Here is a 16226-nt window from a genome sequence, read left to right as displayed (position 1 = left end):
AAAAAGGCGAGTTGTAGAAAGATACATTTGCAATATCATACCATTCACATTAAATGTGAAAACACAACTCTAGGGAGGACTTGTCATGGTGGAATGAGGTAAGTCAGGAGAATGCCCTCTAAGAAAATGAGTATAAACATGTATGAAATTGTGGGGGAAAAAGCATTTCTGGCCAACTGGAAATCAACTACAGGCAGACAACAAGCTGAGAAGCATTTTCTCTGAAATATATACTACCACATCAGGTAAGAAAGGTGGTGGTGACTGTGTGACCTTATAACTAGGGCTGCATATAAACCCCACTCTTCCCTCAGTGCAGTCAGCAAAAATTATAGCTTTATTGACTTAACACTGATTGTGAAAACCAGCAGCTTTACTGCCAGGGGTGGGACTGATTTGAGGTGGGGCTTTACAGGGAGTGCAAAATCCTGCACTGCAAAATAGCTTTACTGGTTAAAAGTGGCAGAACTAGTTTGGAGCAAGAAGACCTGTAGCTGTGGTAGTCCAAAGTCTTGTTTCCAGTTTGGGGAGGGTGGCAAATCAGCCAGAAATTTAATGAGGAAATATTAGAATATCAAAGAAGGCAAGGACAAGCTCTCCACACATCCTTTGATGACTGCCAAACACAAACAGGGAAAGCCCAAGAAAGCCCAAGGAAAATATTAGGGAGTTAAAAAAAAGGGAGACTCAAGAACTTTCTTTTGGAATGTATTTGTAACCTCAGCTTGATCAGCAGAAGATGAAAGCTTTATAGAATTGAGGTATCTAAACACAACCTCTCTAAACTACACTGACACAATCAGTGAGGGCCAAGTTAAAAAATTAATATTAAAAATCCCAACAATGACACACAGTCAATAGAAACTGATCCTGAGTGGACACAGATGTTGAATTTAGTCATCTTCAAAGCATCTTTTACAAAAACAATCGAAGAAAAACATGCCAACCTTGTTAATCAACAAGGAATCTCAAAAGAAAAATGGAAACTAAAAACCAAATGGAAATTCTAAATGTGAAAAGCACAATAATTGAAATGAAAACTTCACTAGAAAGGCTCAACAGCAGATCTAAGCTGTCAAAGTAAAGAATCAGAAAATCTGAAGATGAATCAACAGATATGATATCTCAAGAACAAAGAGAAAAAAGATGAGAGAAAAGCAAACAAAACCTCCATGATACATGCTATGTCAAGCTTGCCAACGTATGTAACAGGAGGTATAGCAGGAGAGGAGGGAGGGAGAAAGAGGCAGGAAAAAAATGCAAAGAAATAATCCCAAATTTGATGAAAGTATTAACTTGTAGATTCAAGAAATTCTGCAGACCCTAGTAAAATAAATACAAAGAGAATCACACTCATGCACATCAAAGTAAACCAATGAAAGCCAAAGACCAAGAGAAAATCCTGCAAGATACATTCCATGTTTTTTGGAATACAAATATATGTAGAAAATGTATAAAGACATGAATGGTAAATGACAAATACCAAATTAATGATAGGGAAGAAAGGGAGAACAATAAAACTGGAGTACTATACAGGAGGTTTGGATTTATTTATAATGATTTCTTTGATAAGCTGGACACTGGGTATAAGGATATTGCATGAAAATATTCTCTCTAGCTTGCTGAATGTTTCATTTATTTCACCACAAAAAAAAAAAAAAAAAAAAAAAACCAAAAATGATTATATCTTCTGCTGTGTGAAGAAAAAAGATTTTTGGGGAAAAATCCTTTTATAGTTTCATAAAAGTATTTTTTATAATAAGGTACATTTCACATTGCTTACTTGGAATCATTCAAAACAGGTTACATATAAATTGCCTCTTAAGTAACTATATGTTTCAAAGAGAGTTGCCAATATAAGAGAACCAGTGTATCATTTAAATTTCTAGCCTGCAATATCACTCTGAAAATTTCATTCATTTATAGGTTTTACCTTACAGCTCCTGAGCCATTCCACACTGCTGGACACTGGGAACAATAAGGCCATTCTTTCAAATCTAATCTATTCTCAATAGCATCCTGGGAAAGAAAAGAGTTAATATAATTTTTGGGGGTTTGTTTTTCATAGAACTCAAAGTTTAATTTATAATTAAGATATACATTTAATAAAATAAGGCCTTTCTTGGAAACTCACAAAACTTATTTGCTTCAAAATTAATTTAGTCATTTTCTTATAAAAACAATATTTATTGTATGCCTACATTTCTTCCTTTGGAGGATTGCCATATGGATTTGAGAATTTCAGGCACCTTATCAGGACCTTTATCTCTGGAGTATTAAGGAGCTTCTAAATACTGTCCTAGTTCTGACATACCTGTTAGGTTACGACAGCACATGCACTTGCCCTTTATAGCATGGCTCTAAAAAAAATAGAATGTGCACTCCTGACTTAGGCATACTCAAGACAATCTACTGGGATGAGGGAAGTTTTCCTTTTCATTTCATTAAAAAAATTTTCCTTCTCTTTAGTGGTACATTTGATGACAGACATATGTACAGATAGACTGTATACAGAGATGATACTTTATTAGTACATACTACAGTTTATAAGTAAACATATTGCAGATTCATATTCATGAGGAATCAGTTATTTTATTGAGCTCCTAACACAATTTTTATTACCTCATTTTCTAATTTCCTATAATGGAAAATTATTTTCTAAGAGCAAACAGTACTAAAGGCATCTAATAGTTGGCTCTAATAGCAAACTTTAATAAAGTTTCTGTTTTAATCACAGATACAATTCAAGAATATTGGAGTACAACACTTTCGAATAGTGACCTTATACAAATGCAATTTCGTTTAACTTTATTCAAGTAAATTTCTTGTGTTTCTGCTACGTGGTTATTTAAAGTAATAGCAGTTTTTTCCCAAAGAATATGGGAATAAAATATGCTTATTTGTATTTATTTATTTTGAGGCAGTGTCGGTGGTGTAAGTTTGCTTGAGATCTTTAAGGAAAGAATTTTCAAGCGTTTCCTCCCCTTCTTTGACTCTTGCCAGATACGACCTTTTTTTCTTGCACCTTCCCAGTACTATAGAAAATTCCTGACTAACAGATCAGTAGTCACTCAGACTGATAGATAAATATATAAAGAGTAAATAATGAGTACTCTACAGAAAGGGATTTAGGGGGGTAAACAGAATTTATGAATTTTACCTCCAAAATATCTTTGATAAAAGGTGTCCATCGAGAGAGTTGGAAAGTTTCTTCTGCAGACCGATCTTTTCTTAATGGTTTGCTTTGTTGAGACTAATAAAATTGTGGGAAAAAAATTTAAAACCAATAATTTTACTTAAGATATTATCTTAAGTTTTCAAACAAAGACAACTTACAGCAAATACTATGTTGTATTTGACTTAAAACTAAGAGTGAAAATGTCCACTCATAAAATCTGAATGGGTGTGGTCACGTAATTTTGCTGAATACTATTTTGTGCTTTAATGATAAAATGTATAATAGTATCATAGAATATATTAACTCAAAAGTGCTATAATTTTATGGGAAAGAGTGAGAGTCTAAATAGAGTTCTTCCAAAGTCTGCTTTGTAAAGAAATGAATGTGAAGAGGATAAATGTCAAATTACAAGAGAAGCTATGAGATATTAATTTACTAGAAGAATGTATTTGATCAAATTACATACTCACTTTTTATATCTATAGAATAAAATTAAGAAGACTATTTCTAAATGAATTCCCATGTTAGAAAACATACCACATATGCATATAGGTAACTTCATACAGAATGTAGTATTGCTTACTGGGGGGACTATGGGGACACCAAGGTAACTCCAGTTCCGTATCATGTCACTCTCATTTTCTATCTTTATATTCTGGATTAACTTTTCCAAATTTTCTTCAGTAGTTCCTTTAAGAAGTAAAGGTAGGAGTGCACAGTCATATTATTGCTACCATAATCATTTCTAGGTTTAGACAGTACCCATGAATAAAGGTTTTCAAGTAAGTAAAAAGCAAACATTTAAATTATATGCCTTTCAGTCTTTTTCCAATTTCACATTTCTCCTTTTATATGCCATAATCAACTCAGCTACATTTTATTTTTCTACAATTATATTAATAGTAAGCCAATAATTATAAAGTGATTTTAGAACTGGATATTTTAATATATGCTTGAAAATAAAACAAAATCTCCATTACCATTAATATTGAAGATATAAAGTAGGATTGCTCTTATTTTATCATAATTATCATGATTTTTGCTGAGCAGAACTGGAAGGAGTACTCGCATAGAATCTTTCACCTTCTGTCCTTCTGCATCAGTTCCAAGTGCCAGGTCCTTAGTGAAAATAAAATATTGTCAGTGGTCTATAATCCAAATTCATTTTTCAGTTTAAAAAATCTATTATTAAATCTTCCCAAATTCTAATGGAACACTGATGACATTTCATAAGAAAATGTGATCACTTGAAAACTACTGATTGTATAAAATGTAAAAAATAATTCAAAGAAGAGAATCACTGATCTTTTTAAAAATTTTTTAAAATTATTTATGCATACAAGAGCTGGGGTGTGGGTCAGAGGTGCAGGGTGTGTTTGTATTCACCAGAGACAGAGTAGGGAGCAGACCAGGTGGATGGAGCAGAGGGTGAGGCAGCAGATGTCTGTTGAGCCCATGTGGGTCAGCTCCCTGGCCTGGGATCGAATTCATTCTGCGGTGGCTGACAATATTGCCTGCACGACCAGGGAGGCCCTGAGAATCACTGATCTTAACCTGTACTATCTAATATGGTAGTTACTGAGTGCTTGAAATGTGACTTGCCTGAATGAAAACGTGCTATAGTTAAAATACCGGATTATGAATACTTGATGTGAAAAAAAAAAAAGTAAAATATTTCACTAGCAATTGTTTATATTGATTTTATGTGGAAATGAAGTTTCTGATGTATTGGTTTAAGTCAAATATATTATTAAAATTAACTACACTTGTTTATTTTTGCTCTTTTTAACATGACTACTAGAATAAATTATATAGTAATTTATTTTATTTCTATTAGACAGACTGATCTAAACAGTTTTGACATTATATAAGAAATCTTGTACGTTAAATGTGCCTGTGCAGTACTCTCCAGGATACTACATTAAAAGCTGCAAACACTGAGAAAGTCCTACCAGTGATGTGACCCTGAAAGTAATGCTCCGAACACTTAATCATCCCGCTCAACCAAAAAGTCATAATCACAGATTAGGAGAGATGTTTACTATTACACTGTATAGCTACTTATTGATGATGGTGGGGAGTGACGTGTTAAATGCTGCCTCAGTGAGGCCTCTCTATGAGGGATTCAGTGATTCAGAGCACTGCATTGAGCATAAAGTTAGGTGCTGCCTTGAAAAGTTTTATTAGATCACGAACAAAAGTATTTCTGATTCTGCACATACCTGTTCAGTTTTGCAGAGCTTTTCTATGTTAGACTTGAACTTACTCATGCAGTCTTCTGCTAAGTTAAGATGGACAACTTGCTGAAAAAGAGAAGTCAGTCTCTTAAAGCATTTCAATTTCTTTTTTTTTTTTTTAAGATTTATTTATTCATACAAGAACCGGGGTACTGTGGGAGGGCTAGAGGATTCACCAGAGACAGACCAGGGAGCAGAACAAGCAGATGACAGAAATACACTGCTGAGGGGAGCAGCGGGCACGACAGGAGAGGTCTGCCGTGCCATGTGGGACCCTTGCCGGCTGGCTGGGATGGAACCGGCGCTGCAGAGGCTGCAGACAGCTTCACAGTGTGGCGCTCAACCACCTGCGCCACCAGGGGAGGCCCAAAGCATTTTAATTTCTGTGCAACTGATAACATCAAACTTTGGGCCGCAAACTATGGGATGGAAGGAAAGAATGGGCTTAAGTCTAAAGGAGGTAACATGTGAAAAAAGGGAAACAGCTCAAAAAAAAAAAATTTAAAAAAAAGGAAAAACATGAGAATTATCATGGCTCCAGGGGAAATCAACAAACAGCAAAATTAGAATGGAAGGGCTCACTTTGATGAGTTTGCAGGTAATAAAAAATAAAGTGAGGGAAAAAATAGTTAAATCCTTAAAGACCAGCAGAAAAAGTTTACATTTACATTACTGGCTTTTGACTAGGGTGCAATATAACAAAAAACTGTGAAGATTATTTTGATAATGACTCACAAGAACAACTGGAACAGCAAGACAATAGTTTACCTGCCTACATGTTTGTTTTTTTAAAAGATTTATTTATGTATGCATACAAGAACTGGGGTGTAAGCTACAGGTGCAGAGGGTTAGAAGATTTACCAGAGTGGGGAGCAGAACAAGCAGATCCACTGAAATACACTGCTGAAGGGAGCAGAGGGCAAGACAGGAGAGGTCTGCTGTGCCATGTGGGTCTGCTCCCTGGGTGGAGATAGAACTCATGCTGCAGTGGCTGCTGACAGTTTGATAGTGCTTTCTTTAACCCCTGCGCCACCAGGGAGGCCCCTACTTGCCCACATGTTTTAACTGTACTTAAATCTAGTATTTTACTCAATTTAAAGAACCAAGAAGAGAATAACAATCAGTGCAATGCTGATTCTTACTAGGTTGATAAATACTAAAATTTCTCTCTCTAGCTATTCAAGACAAAGATATAAAAAGTGTATGCTGGATTTGGATAAACCTAGATTATATACAGAGAAAATTATTGGGAAACTTAAATACCTGGCATATAATTCAGAGCTACAGTAATGTTTTAGAGGATAATTAACACCAACAATGTGCACATGTATAGGACACCAATTGCTAAATCTGACTACAGAACTGGAGGGACATAACAAGGCATCTCATATACAATACTGCTTACCTTAGTTATCTGTTTACGAAAATGGGGCATCTTTTTCATCAGTTGGGTAAGAGCACTAAGTGATGTCTAGGAAAAAGCAAGCATTTTTATTTTATTTATTTTATTTTTTATTTTTTAAAGATTTATTTATTTATACAAGCACTGGGTACAGTCAGAAGTGCAGGAGGGTGAGAGAATTCACCAGAGCCAGAGCAGGGAACAGAACAAACAGACTGAGGAAATACACTGCTGAGGGGAGCAGCGGGTGTGGCAGGAGAGGTCTGTGTGCCATGTGGGACCCTCGCCGGTGGCCGGGGATCAAACTGGCGCTGCAGAGGCCGTGGGCAGCTTCGCAGCCCAGCGCTCAACTGCTGCGCCACCAGGGGAGGCCCAAGCAAGCATTTTTAAAGCAAACTTATGATTCAGTTATTCTATATAACAATGAAAATCCTGCATATTTATTAATTTACTAAATATTTGGTGAATTTTTTAAAGGAAGCAAAGGTTGGGAATGAGACAAGGATATCCTCTATCACTATTCTACGATATACTAGAGTAAGCATTAGCAAGAGAGCTAGGAGGTAAGTAACTACGAAGAATAGTATATTTATTTTTATTTTATTTTTACCGCTGACATAACTTTTGTACTACGGTATATGATTTATAGGAATTCAGGTTCACAACTCTTAAAGTGTACGTTATCTTACCACTCTCATCACCAAAGTACAAATAATCCTCTACCACAGTCCACTGGACCACTAACATTCTTTGCTCATACCCCCACCTCAAGAAAAGTAATTTAAAATGCATAAAGACTGGAAAGGATCAGACTGAGTTTTCTTTATTTACAGATATTATCTTCCAGAATGATGAAAATATTCTATACATTGATTGAGGTGGTAATTCCACAGGTATATATGTAAGCAAAAAGTCACCCAGCAAATATATCATGTGTATACTTTACTTGGGTAAATTATACCTCAATGTAAAAAAACCTAACAACAAAGCATTGATGAAGTCAAATTAAAAAGCTTCTACATGGTAAAAGAAATCATCATTAAAATGAAAAGGCATCCTACCAAATAAAATATCTGCACATCAATCATCTGACATGAGGTTAATATCCAAGATCTACAAAGAACTTATACATAACAGTTCAACAAAAAGCAAACAATCCAATTAAAAAATGGACTGAAGAGCTGACACACTTCTCCAAAGAAGACACTTCTCCAAATGGCCAACAGGCACCAATCATCAAGGAAATGCAAATCAAAACCACTACGAGGTACCACCTCATACCCAGGAGAATGGCCATATTTAAAAAAACCAGAAACAAGAAGTGCTGGCAAGGTGTGTAGAAAAAAGGATCCCCCCTACACTACTGGTGGGAATGTAGACTGGTCCAGTCCCTATGGAAAAGAGTATTGAGGCAGCTAAATGGCCCTTTTATTTTTTTATTTTTATATTTTTAAAGATTTATTTATTTATACAAGCACTGGGTACAGTCAGAAGCGCGGGAGGGTGAGAGAATTCACCAGAGCCACAGCAGGGAGCAGAGCAGGCAGAAGGACCAAAGTACACTGCTGAGGGGAGCAGCGAGTAGCAGGAGAGGTCTGTTCACCAGGTGGGAGCCTCCTCTGGTGGCCGGGGAGCAGCCGGGGATCGAACCAGCGCTGCAGAGGCTGCGGGCAGCTTCGCAACCCAGCGATCAACCGCTGTGCCACCGGGGAGGCCCTAAATGGCCCTTTTAAAAATAACTATCAATGAAGCAGACAAATGTTGCTTAGCTAGGTAATGGGTACGTGGATTTCATTTTCTCTACTTTTGTGTATGTCAGAGATTTTCCAACATCTAAAGTCAAACAAAATAAAAATTTTAAACAAACTTTAAACAAAATTCATCATTTTGAAACTTAAGTAAGACTCTTACCTTTCCTTCTGTTGCTTTCTTTGTTGATGAAATTTCCTTCATAAGCTTGGGAATTTCCCTGTGAAATGGGGAGAGTATTCTTTAAATTTTAAAGGGTAATTTTATAACAGAAATATTTTTGAGATTACAAAATATACTGTAACATATTTAGTGCCTTAAAAATAAGGAGTAAAAATTAAAATGGGCTCACATACTCTAACACAACTGCAATATGCATATGTCGAATTCTGACCCAGAGGTCATCATCTTCTTCAAGGACTGCTTCCTTTTCTTTTCCATCTGCTTTATATCTATAAGTAGACACGAGTATAAAAGTTTTGGATTTTTTTCATCAAAAAAGTCAAAGAAATAATAATTACAAACAATAATTTTAGGATGCAGTTCAAGAAACTGAAGAGTACATGCAGTCATTACATTATTTTCGGGGGATAATGAATACTTACTCAAATCTAAGGAATATTAATATCCTTATACTAAAAACCCTACTGATATACTTACCAAAACATTTTGACTTTTAAACATTAGGCTTAGTTGTCATTATAACAGAGTATAAGTGCAACAAAATGATATTTTATGAAAAAAAGGGGTCAACATTTAGAATAAAATTGAATGTACTGACAATTTGTTCTAATTGCTTAAAACAGTTTGACAGACTTATAACAATCAGCACAGCTATCAAACATCCATAAAGAACAAATATGTCAACCCCCCAAAAAAGGCTATTAAAATATTGAAGGTATTTCAGAGTTGGTATGAAACTAGCATATATTATCTGTTTCTATATTCTTCCCCAAACCTATGCACACATCTTTAAAAAGTGGGAAAGGAAATCAGAAAAAAGGTAAATAGTCCCCCAAAATATTATGATGGCTTTAATGAGTTCTACTCAAATGAACAGCAATTAAAGAGGTTCTTGAAACTACTCCAAATCGGCTACCTGACTGCTTCTCCAAGTAATTTCTCCTACTCTTTTTATGCAGATAGCCTCCTTCCATTTGTGGGGGTAGAGAGATTCAATCATCTCTGGGACTGCCAATTTCCTAAACCAAAATTAACAGTACAACAATGAGACTTCCCAGCTCTGCACTGCAGACAATCAATGATACCTATTGTATGATCACAATTATTTCCACAGTTCCTAAGACACTACAGGTTCCATGTATAAAACCATGTAGCTGTGTGGTCTTAATTACAGACGCTCAAAGGTACTATGACTGTGCTTTATCACATGACTGCACTAAGGAAGAAACCTTTTAAGTAAATTAATTAAAACATAAAATTTCAGAAAATTGACTTCATTTTTACTACTATATCTCAGCAGTATGTCTTAGTTGAAAGTACGTATTTGGATTTAGAGATATCAAAAAACATGTAATATAGGTGTAATATATATCTATGCACATGTACATACACAAAGATACAGTATAATTGTTCCATAATATTATAGAAAAACTATTTCATTTTTCATTTATTTTTCTATTTGACATTACTTCCCCACATCCCAGTCTTACTGAGATATACCTGACATACATTACTGTGTAACTTTAAGATATATGATTGCTATTAAAGTAAATATGCTTGTATTAAGGTAAAGTAATGAACAGGTGCCAAAATGGAAACACTGTCTATTCTTAATAGCCATCCTAATTAGTTTTCCAGTCTTCTAATCTTTTAAAATACACTATATTGTCAAGACACTCGCATACTTTTGTATCTGTGATTCAGTACCAATGTGAACCTGGTTTCCACTTCAATAAATATAGTAGTGGACCTTCAATAAAATATGCTTAACAGAAGTGAAAAGTCCAAATTCCACTTGTTCACATGTAGCTTTGTTGTAGACATAGTTAAGGAAGCAAATACACCAGAAAAACTTTAGAGCAATCAATTACCCACTGAAATACATGGTTGAGATAGATCATGATTACAGGAGTAAGAGAAGGAAGAAATCCTAATAAAAAAGGCCTACATTGTCTTCAGATTTCTGTTGTCTACATAAATCAATAAATGCTCATATCCTATATTATTTGTATATGCCCTTTAAATTATACTTGCTTGTAGGTATCATTCTCAATCGGCAGTAGATCATATGCCATTGCCTGAAAGGTCAGTTCATGCAGGACAGTGGACACAGGATCAAAACCACGATCAATTATTATGAGCTGAGAATGAGTTTTACCCTATAAAAACAAGATAAAATTATTTTAAGAAACTCCAGTGTCTTTTGTGTGAACATGTTTTTAATATTTAGAGAAACAAAAGCAGACTTTTCCTAAGCTATATCCTTTTTCCAACCAAAACATACACACACGTGCACACATACTCTCTGTCTCTCAAATGTTTAATGAACTTAAGAATACGAAGATAAATCCTATGTTAAAAATCTGAGGTGAGTGGAGCAAGATGACTACAAAACTCCAAGCTGTCATAACTACATTAATAGACTATACTCAATCCTAAAATATTCTGAAAATTCCTTTAAAAAAAATAACATTTAGCTTGCACTATTATCTTAGGAATTCACTTCCATCCACACTAAAACTGATATAAATCAGAACAGCAGCTACTACTTGAGATCTTTGCGCTACACATTGTGCTAAGCAACAACTATACATAAATACAGCAACCTTGAGACAGGTATTTTTATCTCCTTTTGACAATGAGAGCATTATGGTTTGAAAGTAAGTAACTTGTCTAAATCACATAGTGAGAGAATGGAGATTCAAACCCAAGTTGCTTTAATCCTGGCCTATACTCTCAACCATTATGCTATTTTAAAAATTACATTAATGCCAGCTAAGATGATAAATCACAATGAAAGTCTTATTATCATTAATGCACAAATAGTACTAATGAATAAATAGTGGATAACAGAGCTGAAAAAAATTAGTTAATATCAGTATATTTCATACTTTATTTAAAGTACAAATTCTTTGGATAATTATTTTAAATTATTATTCAAAGTAGTAAGAGACAACTACAACTCACGAGACAAACATTTTCCATTTATTTATACAGAACAGAGGTAAATTACATAGGCTAGATTTAAAAAAAAATTTCAAAGTAACCACTTAGTCATTTAAATAAATTGTGAAAAAGCATGGTATAGTGGTTAAGAGGAAAATCTCTAGAATCAAATAGATCTGGGTTTGAGTTTAGCTTTGACTACTTTCTTGCATATGACTTTTTTGCTATATCTTAACTTGTTAATATCTCAGTATTCTCATTTGTAAAACAAAAGATAATCAGACGGGCCTCCCCGGTGGCGCAGCGGTTGAGCGCTGGGTTGCGAAGCTGCCTCTGCGGCGCCGGTTCGATCCCCGGCTGCTACCGGAGGAGGGTCCCACATGGCGTGCAGACTTCTCCTGCCGCCCGCTGCTCCCCTCAGCAGTGTACTTCGGTCCTTCTGCCTGCTCTGCTCCCCGCTCTGGCTCTGGTGAATTCTCTTACCCTCCCGCGCTTCTGACTGTACCCAGTGCATGTATAAACAAACAAACCAGCAAACAAATAAATAAAGCATGCCTCTATAAAAAAAAAAAAAAAAAAAAAAAAAAAAAAAAACTGTTAAAAAAAAAAAAAAGATAATCAGAATTTCTAACTTAAAGATTATGACAAATTAAATATAATAATACCATAGATACTTAGTATAGTGCTTGGCACTTATATAAGCCCTCAATAAGTTTAAATCTTCAAAAGTTATTTTATCAGATCTTGGGATTATGACAGTGTGTGGGAGGAAGTATCACTTGGCCTGAAGACACAAGAAAAGCTTCAAAAAGGAGGTGACACTTTATCTCACTTTATTTCTTGTCAGTCTCCTCAGGCTCTACATTCTCCAACCCAAGCCTAAATGCTGGTATCCCCCAGGTTCCAAACTTAGCTTATGACTACTTATACTACCTTAAGATAACAAGAGGGGCCATTTATTAAACTCTTGTGTGTGCCAAACATATGTTAACTGACTGGCTTACTCTTCATACCAACCAAGCTAGGTATTTATGATCTCATCTATTTTATAGATCTGCCCAAGGTCACAGTGCTAGGAATAACAGGAATAATTATATTTATTAAATGTTCATTTAATAGCAAACATTATTCTAAGAACTTTACATGTCTTAATTTATCCTCTCACTTACTTTATGAAATAGGTAATCTCTTATTATCCCCATTTTATAGATAAGAAGACTTACACGTAGAAAAATTACATGATTTGCCCAAACTGACATAACTATGAATTAATGGCAGAATCAGGAGTTGAACACAGTGCATACTTCAAAATCCATATCTTCTCCACTAAAACAATCTATTACTGTTTCCACTACCATCTATATTAACAATTCTTAATCAATATTGGGGTCCTATGCTAATGATTCCCAAATCAATACTGGAAAATGAATAAACAACAGTTTCTTTGGTCTATAAAAATATAAGCAAGCTTTATGCATAATCACTTTTTGCCATTTATACATTACCTTTATTAGGTTCCTTTCATCAATCTTGTAGAAGTTTTCAAGCTTTTTATCAACTAGCTGGGCAAGTTTACTGGCGTTATCTAGAGGTTTACTAGAAAGAAAAATGTTTGAAAAATTGGTTCCTTCAAGATACATCACAATATCATAAAGTAGAATTCTAAAGCTAAGCCACGCAATTTATTAATTTTAAAGATTTTATAAAATGGAAAAGTTCAGATAAAATTTATCAAAAATAATGTTGTAACAATATATATGGATTTTATAAATATAAAAAATATGTGTTTCAGTTTCTTTTAATATTAAGGAACTATACACTTGAAACATGTTATTCAAGAACAACAACAAAAAGAAAATATTACAAAAAAGATGGCAGTTCTCTTTATTCCCCTCCCAACACCTCCCCCACCACCAAGACAACCCTAACACGAATTTGAATTTGATGTGCATTCTTCTAATATGTCTGTTATTCTCTCTCTCTCTCTCACACACACACACACGCACATTTATTTATACACATACCTGAGATCTAAATTTATTTTAGTTCCTATACACTATCTCACCATGTAATTTTATTGGATTCTACGTATTCATCCCTCTAAATATAGACATTTAAGTCATTCTAAATTTCATGTTCTTACAAACTATGCTGAAAACATGTATCTCTGTACATTTATTTTTGTGTATGTTTCTCTAGGTCTATTACATCTAAAAGTATGATTTCTGGGGCCTCCCTGGTGGAGCAGGTGGTTGAGTGCAGCACTGTGTAGCTGTCCGCAGCCTCTGCAGCGCGGGTTTGATCCCGGCTGGCTGGCGAGAATCCCACATGGCGAAGCAGACCTCTCCTGTCTTGCCCGCTGTTCCCCTCAGAGTGTATTTCGTCAGTCTGTTCTGTTCCCTGCTCTGTTTCCAGTGAATCCTCTCACCCTCCTGCACATCTGGCCTGTACTCCGGTTCTTGTATAAAAATAAAAAAAAAAAAAAATTAAAATAAAAGTATGATTTCTGGGTCATGGATTAGGTACATTTCCAAATTTTTGAGATAATATTCTGTTGTTAATTATCCCTCCTACTAGCAGTGTGTGATTTCCCCATGTTCTCTAATATTTGGTTAACTTTCCAATAAAAACTTTTGCATAAAATCTTACATTGTCTTCTAAAATGCTAGAATCTACCTAAATTGTAACTTAATGACCAATGGCATTAGTGTAACTTGAGTCTGCAAGAAAAATATTGAAAAAGGCTCTTCAACTAGCATGCTTTAAAAAATGGAAGGTCTCATTCTGAGGGCTTCAAAGTATTAAAGAATCTTTAGATTTCATATTTTAGAAATAAAGTAGCAACTATAAAGAATAACTTCTTATGGGCCTCCCCGGTGGCGCAGCGGTTGAGCGCTGGGTTGCGAAGCTGCCCGCAGCCTCTGCAGTGTCGGTTTGATCCCCAGCTGCTCCCTGGCCACTGGCAAGGGTCCCACATAGTGCGCAGACCTCTCCTGCCGCCCGCTGCTCCCCTCAGCAGTGTACTTTGGTACTTTGGTCCGTCTGCCTGCTCTGCTCCCTGCTCTGGCGAATTCTCTCACACTCCCCGCGCTTCTGACTGTACCCAGTGCTTGTATAAATAAATAAATAAATCTTTAAAAAAAAACTTATACTTTTAAATAGTTTAAAAAAATTCATGTTAGAATTACACCTTAAAAATCCATAAGGCTTATATAAAGGAATACTCTGGCAGAGCAGGTAGACTTTTGAAAGCCTCGATTATTATTTAATCATTACAGTAATTGAAAACAAGTCCAAAGGTAAGCTATTAAATTATAAATTGGTTATGTTTACTCATTTCCTGGAATACATTCAATCACTCAGAGCAAAGGCTTGAATGGATAATAGATACTGAACTCTAGAAGAATATATAGCACGTAGCTCAGCTCCAGTGAGTCCAGAATGTAATTAGCAGATCTCTTATAAGTAAAACAATGTTTCTAATACCCGAGGTATAAGCTTATTTGGTAACATACTAGGAAACTTACCATATTTTTTCTAATTGATAGATATTTAAGTGGCTAAGAGTAATACAACTTAAATATGAAGTGCTATTTGAATTTTATATTAACCAATTTAGTTAACTAGCTTAAAAAATGCCGATGTTCAAGTTAAAAAACCTTTTAAAAGGGAAAGGAGTAATAATCTTAGTAGTAGTGGTGGTATATTTGGTATTATCATTTTATTAATGTCATGCACTGTTCTGAGTGCTTTATAGTAATTAGCTATTTAACTCTAATAATCTTTTGAGGCAGGTACTATTATTATTGTTGTTTCCTAGACAAGGAGACTGAAGGCAGAAGGGTTATGCAACTAGTAAGTAGCAGAGATTAGAATCCAAGCTACCTGGCACACACAGCAACCTGGATGAATTTCAGCATTCATCCACACTGAAGCCGGAAACAGAAAATATCAATACTTCATTTTTACCAAATTAAAAAATATCAGGCAAATCTAAAATATGTGTTAGAAGTTGACTGTTAGTTACCTTTGGGGAGGAGAGAGAGGGTAATGACTGGAAGGGATCATGAAGGGGGCCTCTGAGATGCTATTAAAGTCCTATTTCTTGACCTTGGTGGGATTAGATGGGTATGTTCACTTTGAAATGACTTATCAAGACATACATATAAATTTATGTACTTTATGGTAAACTTTTTAAAAAGAGGCAAATAGACAAAGGCATGCAATATTAAAGTCAAACTCACCTTAAAAAAATCTATTGGGACTCTTGGACACTGTAACCAGGTATTCAGAGTATAACCACTTAAATTTGGTGGAAATTCAGTAATACTAAAACTTAAGGCTATATTCCCTATATGACAAAAAAAGACATTTTCTCTAGGCATTCCTTAAAGTCATGAAAAAAATGTCTGTAAATCACCCCAATTGTAAGCTCTGTAACTCCATAATGGAAATTGTTAATTTGAAATTTAAGTCTTAAATACCCTATGTGTAGACATAATTTGACAAGAAAAATAAATTCTGCAAGCTA

General features: G+C 35.0%; 1 protein-coding gene across 2 annotated transcripts in view; it reads right to left on the bottom strand.

The window, feature by feature from the left end:
- Positions 1 to 16226, bottom strand: part of STXBP3 (syntaxin binding protein 3) — a 39648-nt gene that overhangs the window by 4005 nt on the left and 19417 nt on the right. For both annotated transcript variants that reach the window (XM_037498673.2, XM_037498674.2), the window contains exons 8-17: positions 13201 to 13291; positions 10784 to 10908; positions 8923 to 9018; positions 8729 to 8786; positions 6821 to 6886; positions 5401 to 5481; positions 4159 to 4297; positions 3762 to 3868; positions 3161 to 3253; positions 1934 to 2019 (exon numbers count right to left, since the gene is read on the bottom strand). In XM_037498673.2, coding sequence (XP_037354570.1) covers positions 1934 to 2019; positions 3161 to 3253; positions 3762 to 3868; positions 4159 to 4297; positions 5401 to 5481; positions 6821 to 6886; positions 8729 to 8786; positions 8923 to 9018; positions 10784 to 10908; positions 13201 to 13291 — 942 coding nt within the window. The remainder of the gene's footprint in view (positions 1 to 1933; positions 2020 to 3160; positions 3254 to 3761; positions 3869 to 4158; positions 4298 to 5400; positions 5482 to 6820; positions 6887 to 8728; positions 8787 to 8922; positions 9019 to 10783; positions 10909 to 13200; positions 13292 to 16226) is intronic.

This window comes from Talpa occidentalis, unplaced genomic scaffold (assembly GCF_014898055.3).
Source record: "Talpa occidentalis isolate TD23 unplaced genomic scaffold, MPIMG_talOcc4v2.1 talOcc4.9, whole genome shotgun sequence".
NCBI lineage: Eukaryota > Metazoa > Chordata > Mammalia > Eulipotyphla > Talpidae > Talpa > Talpa occidentalis.
This window is presented reverse-complemented; position numbering and strand designations above follow the sequence as displayed.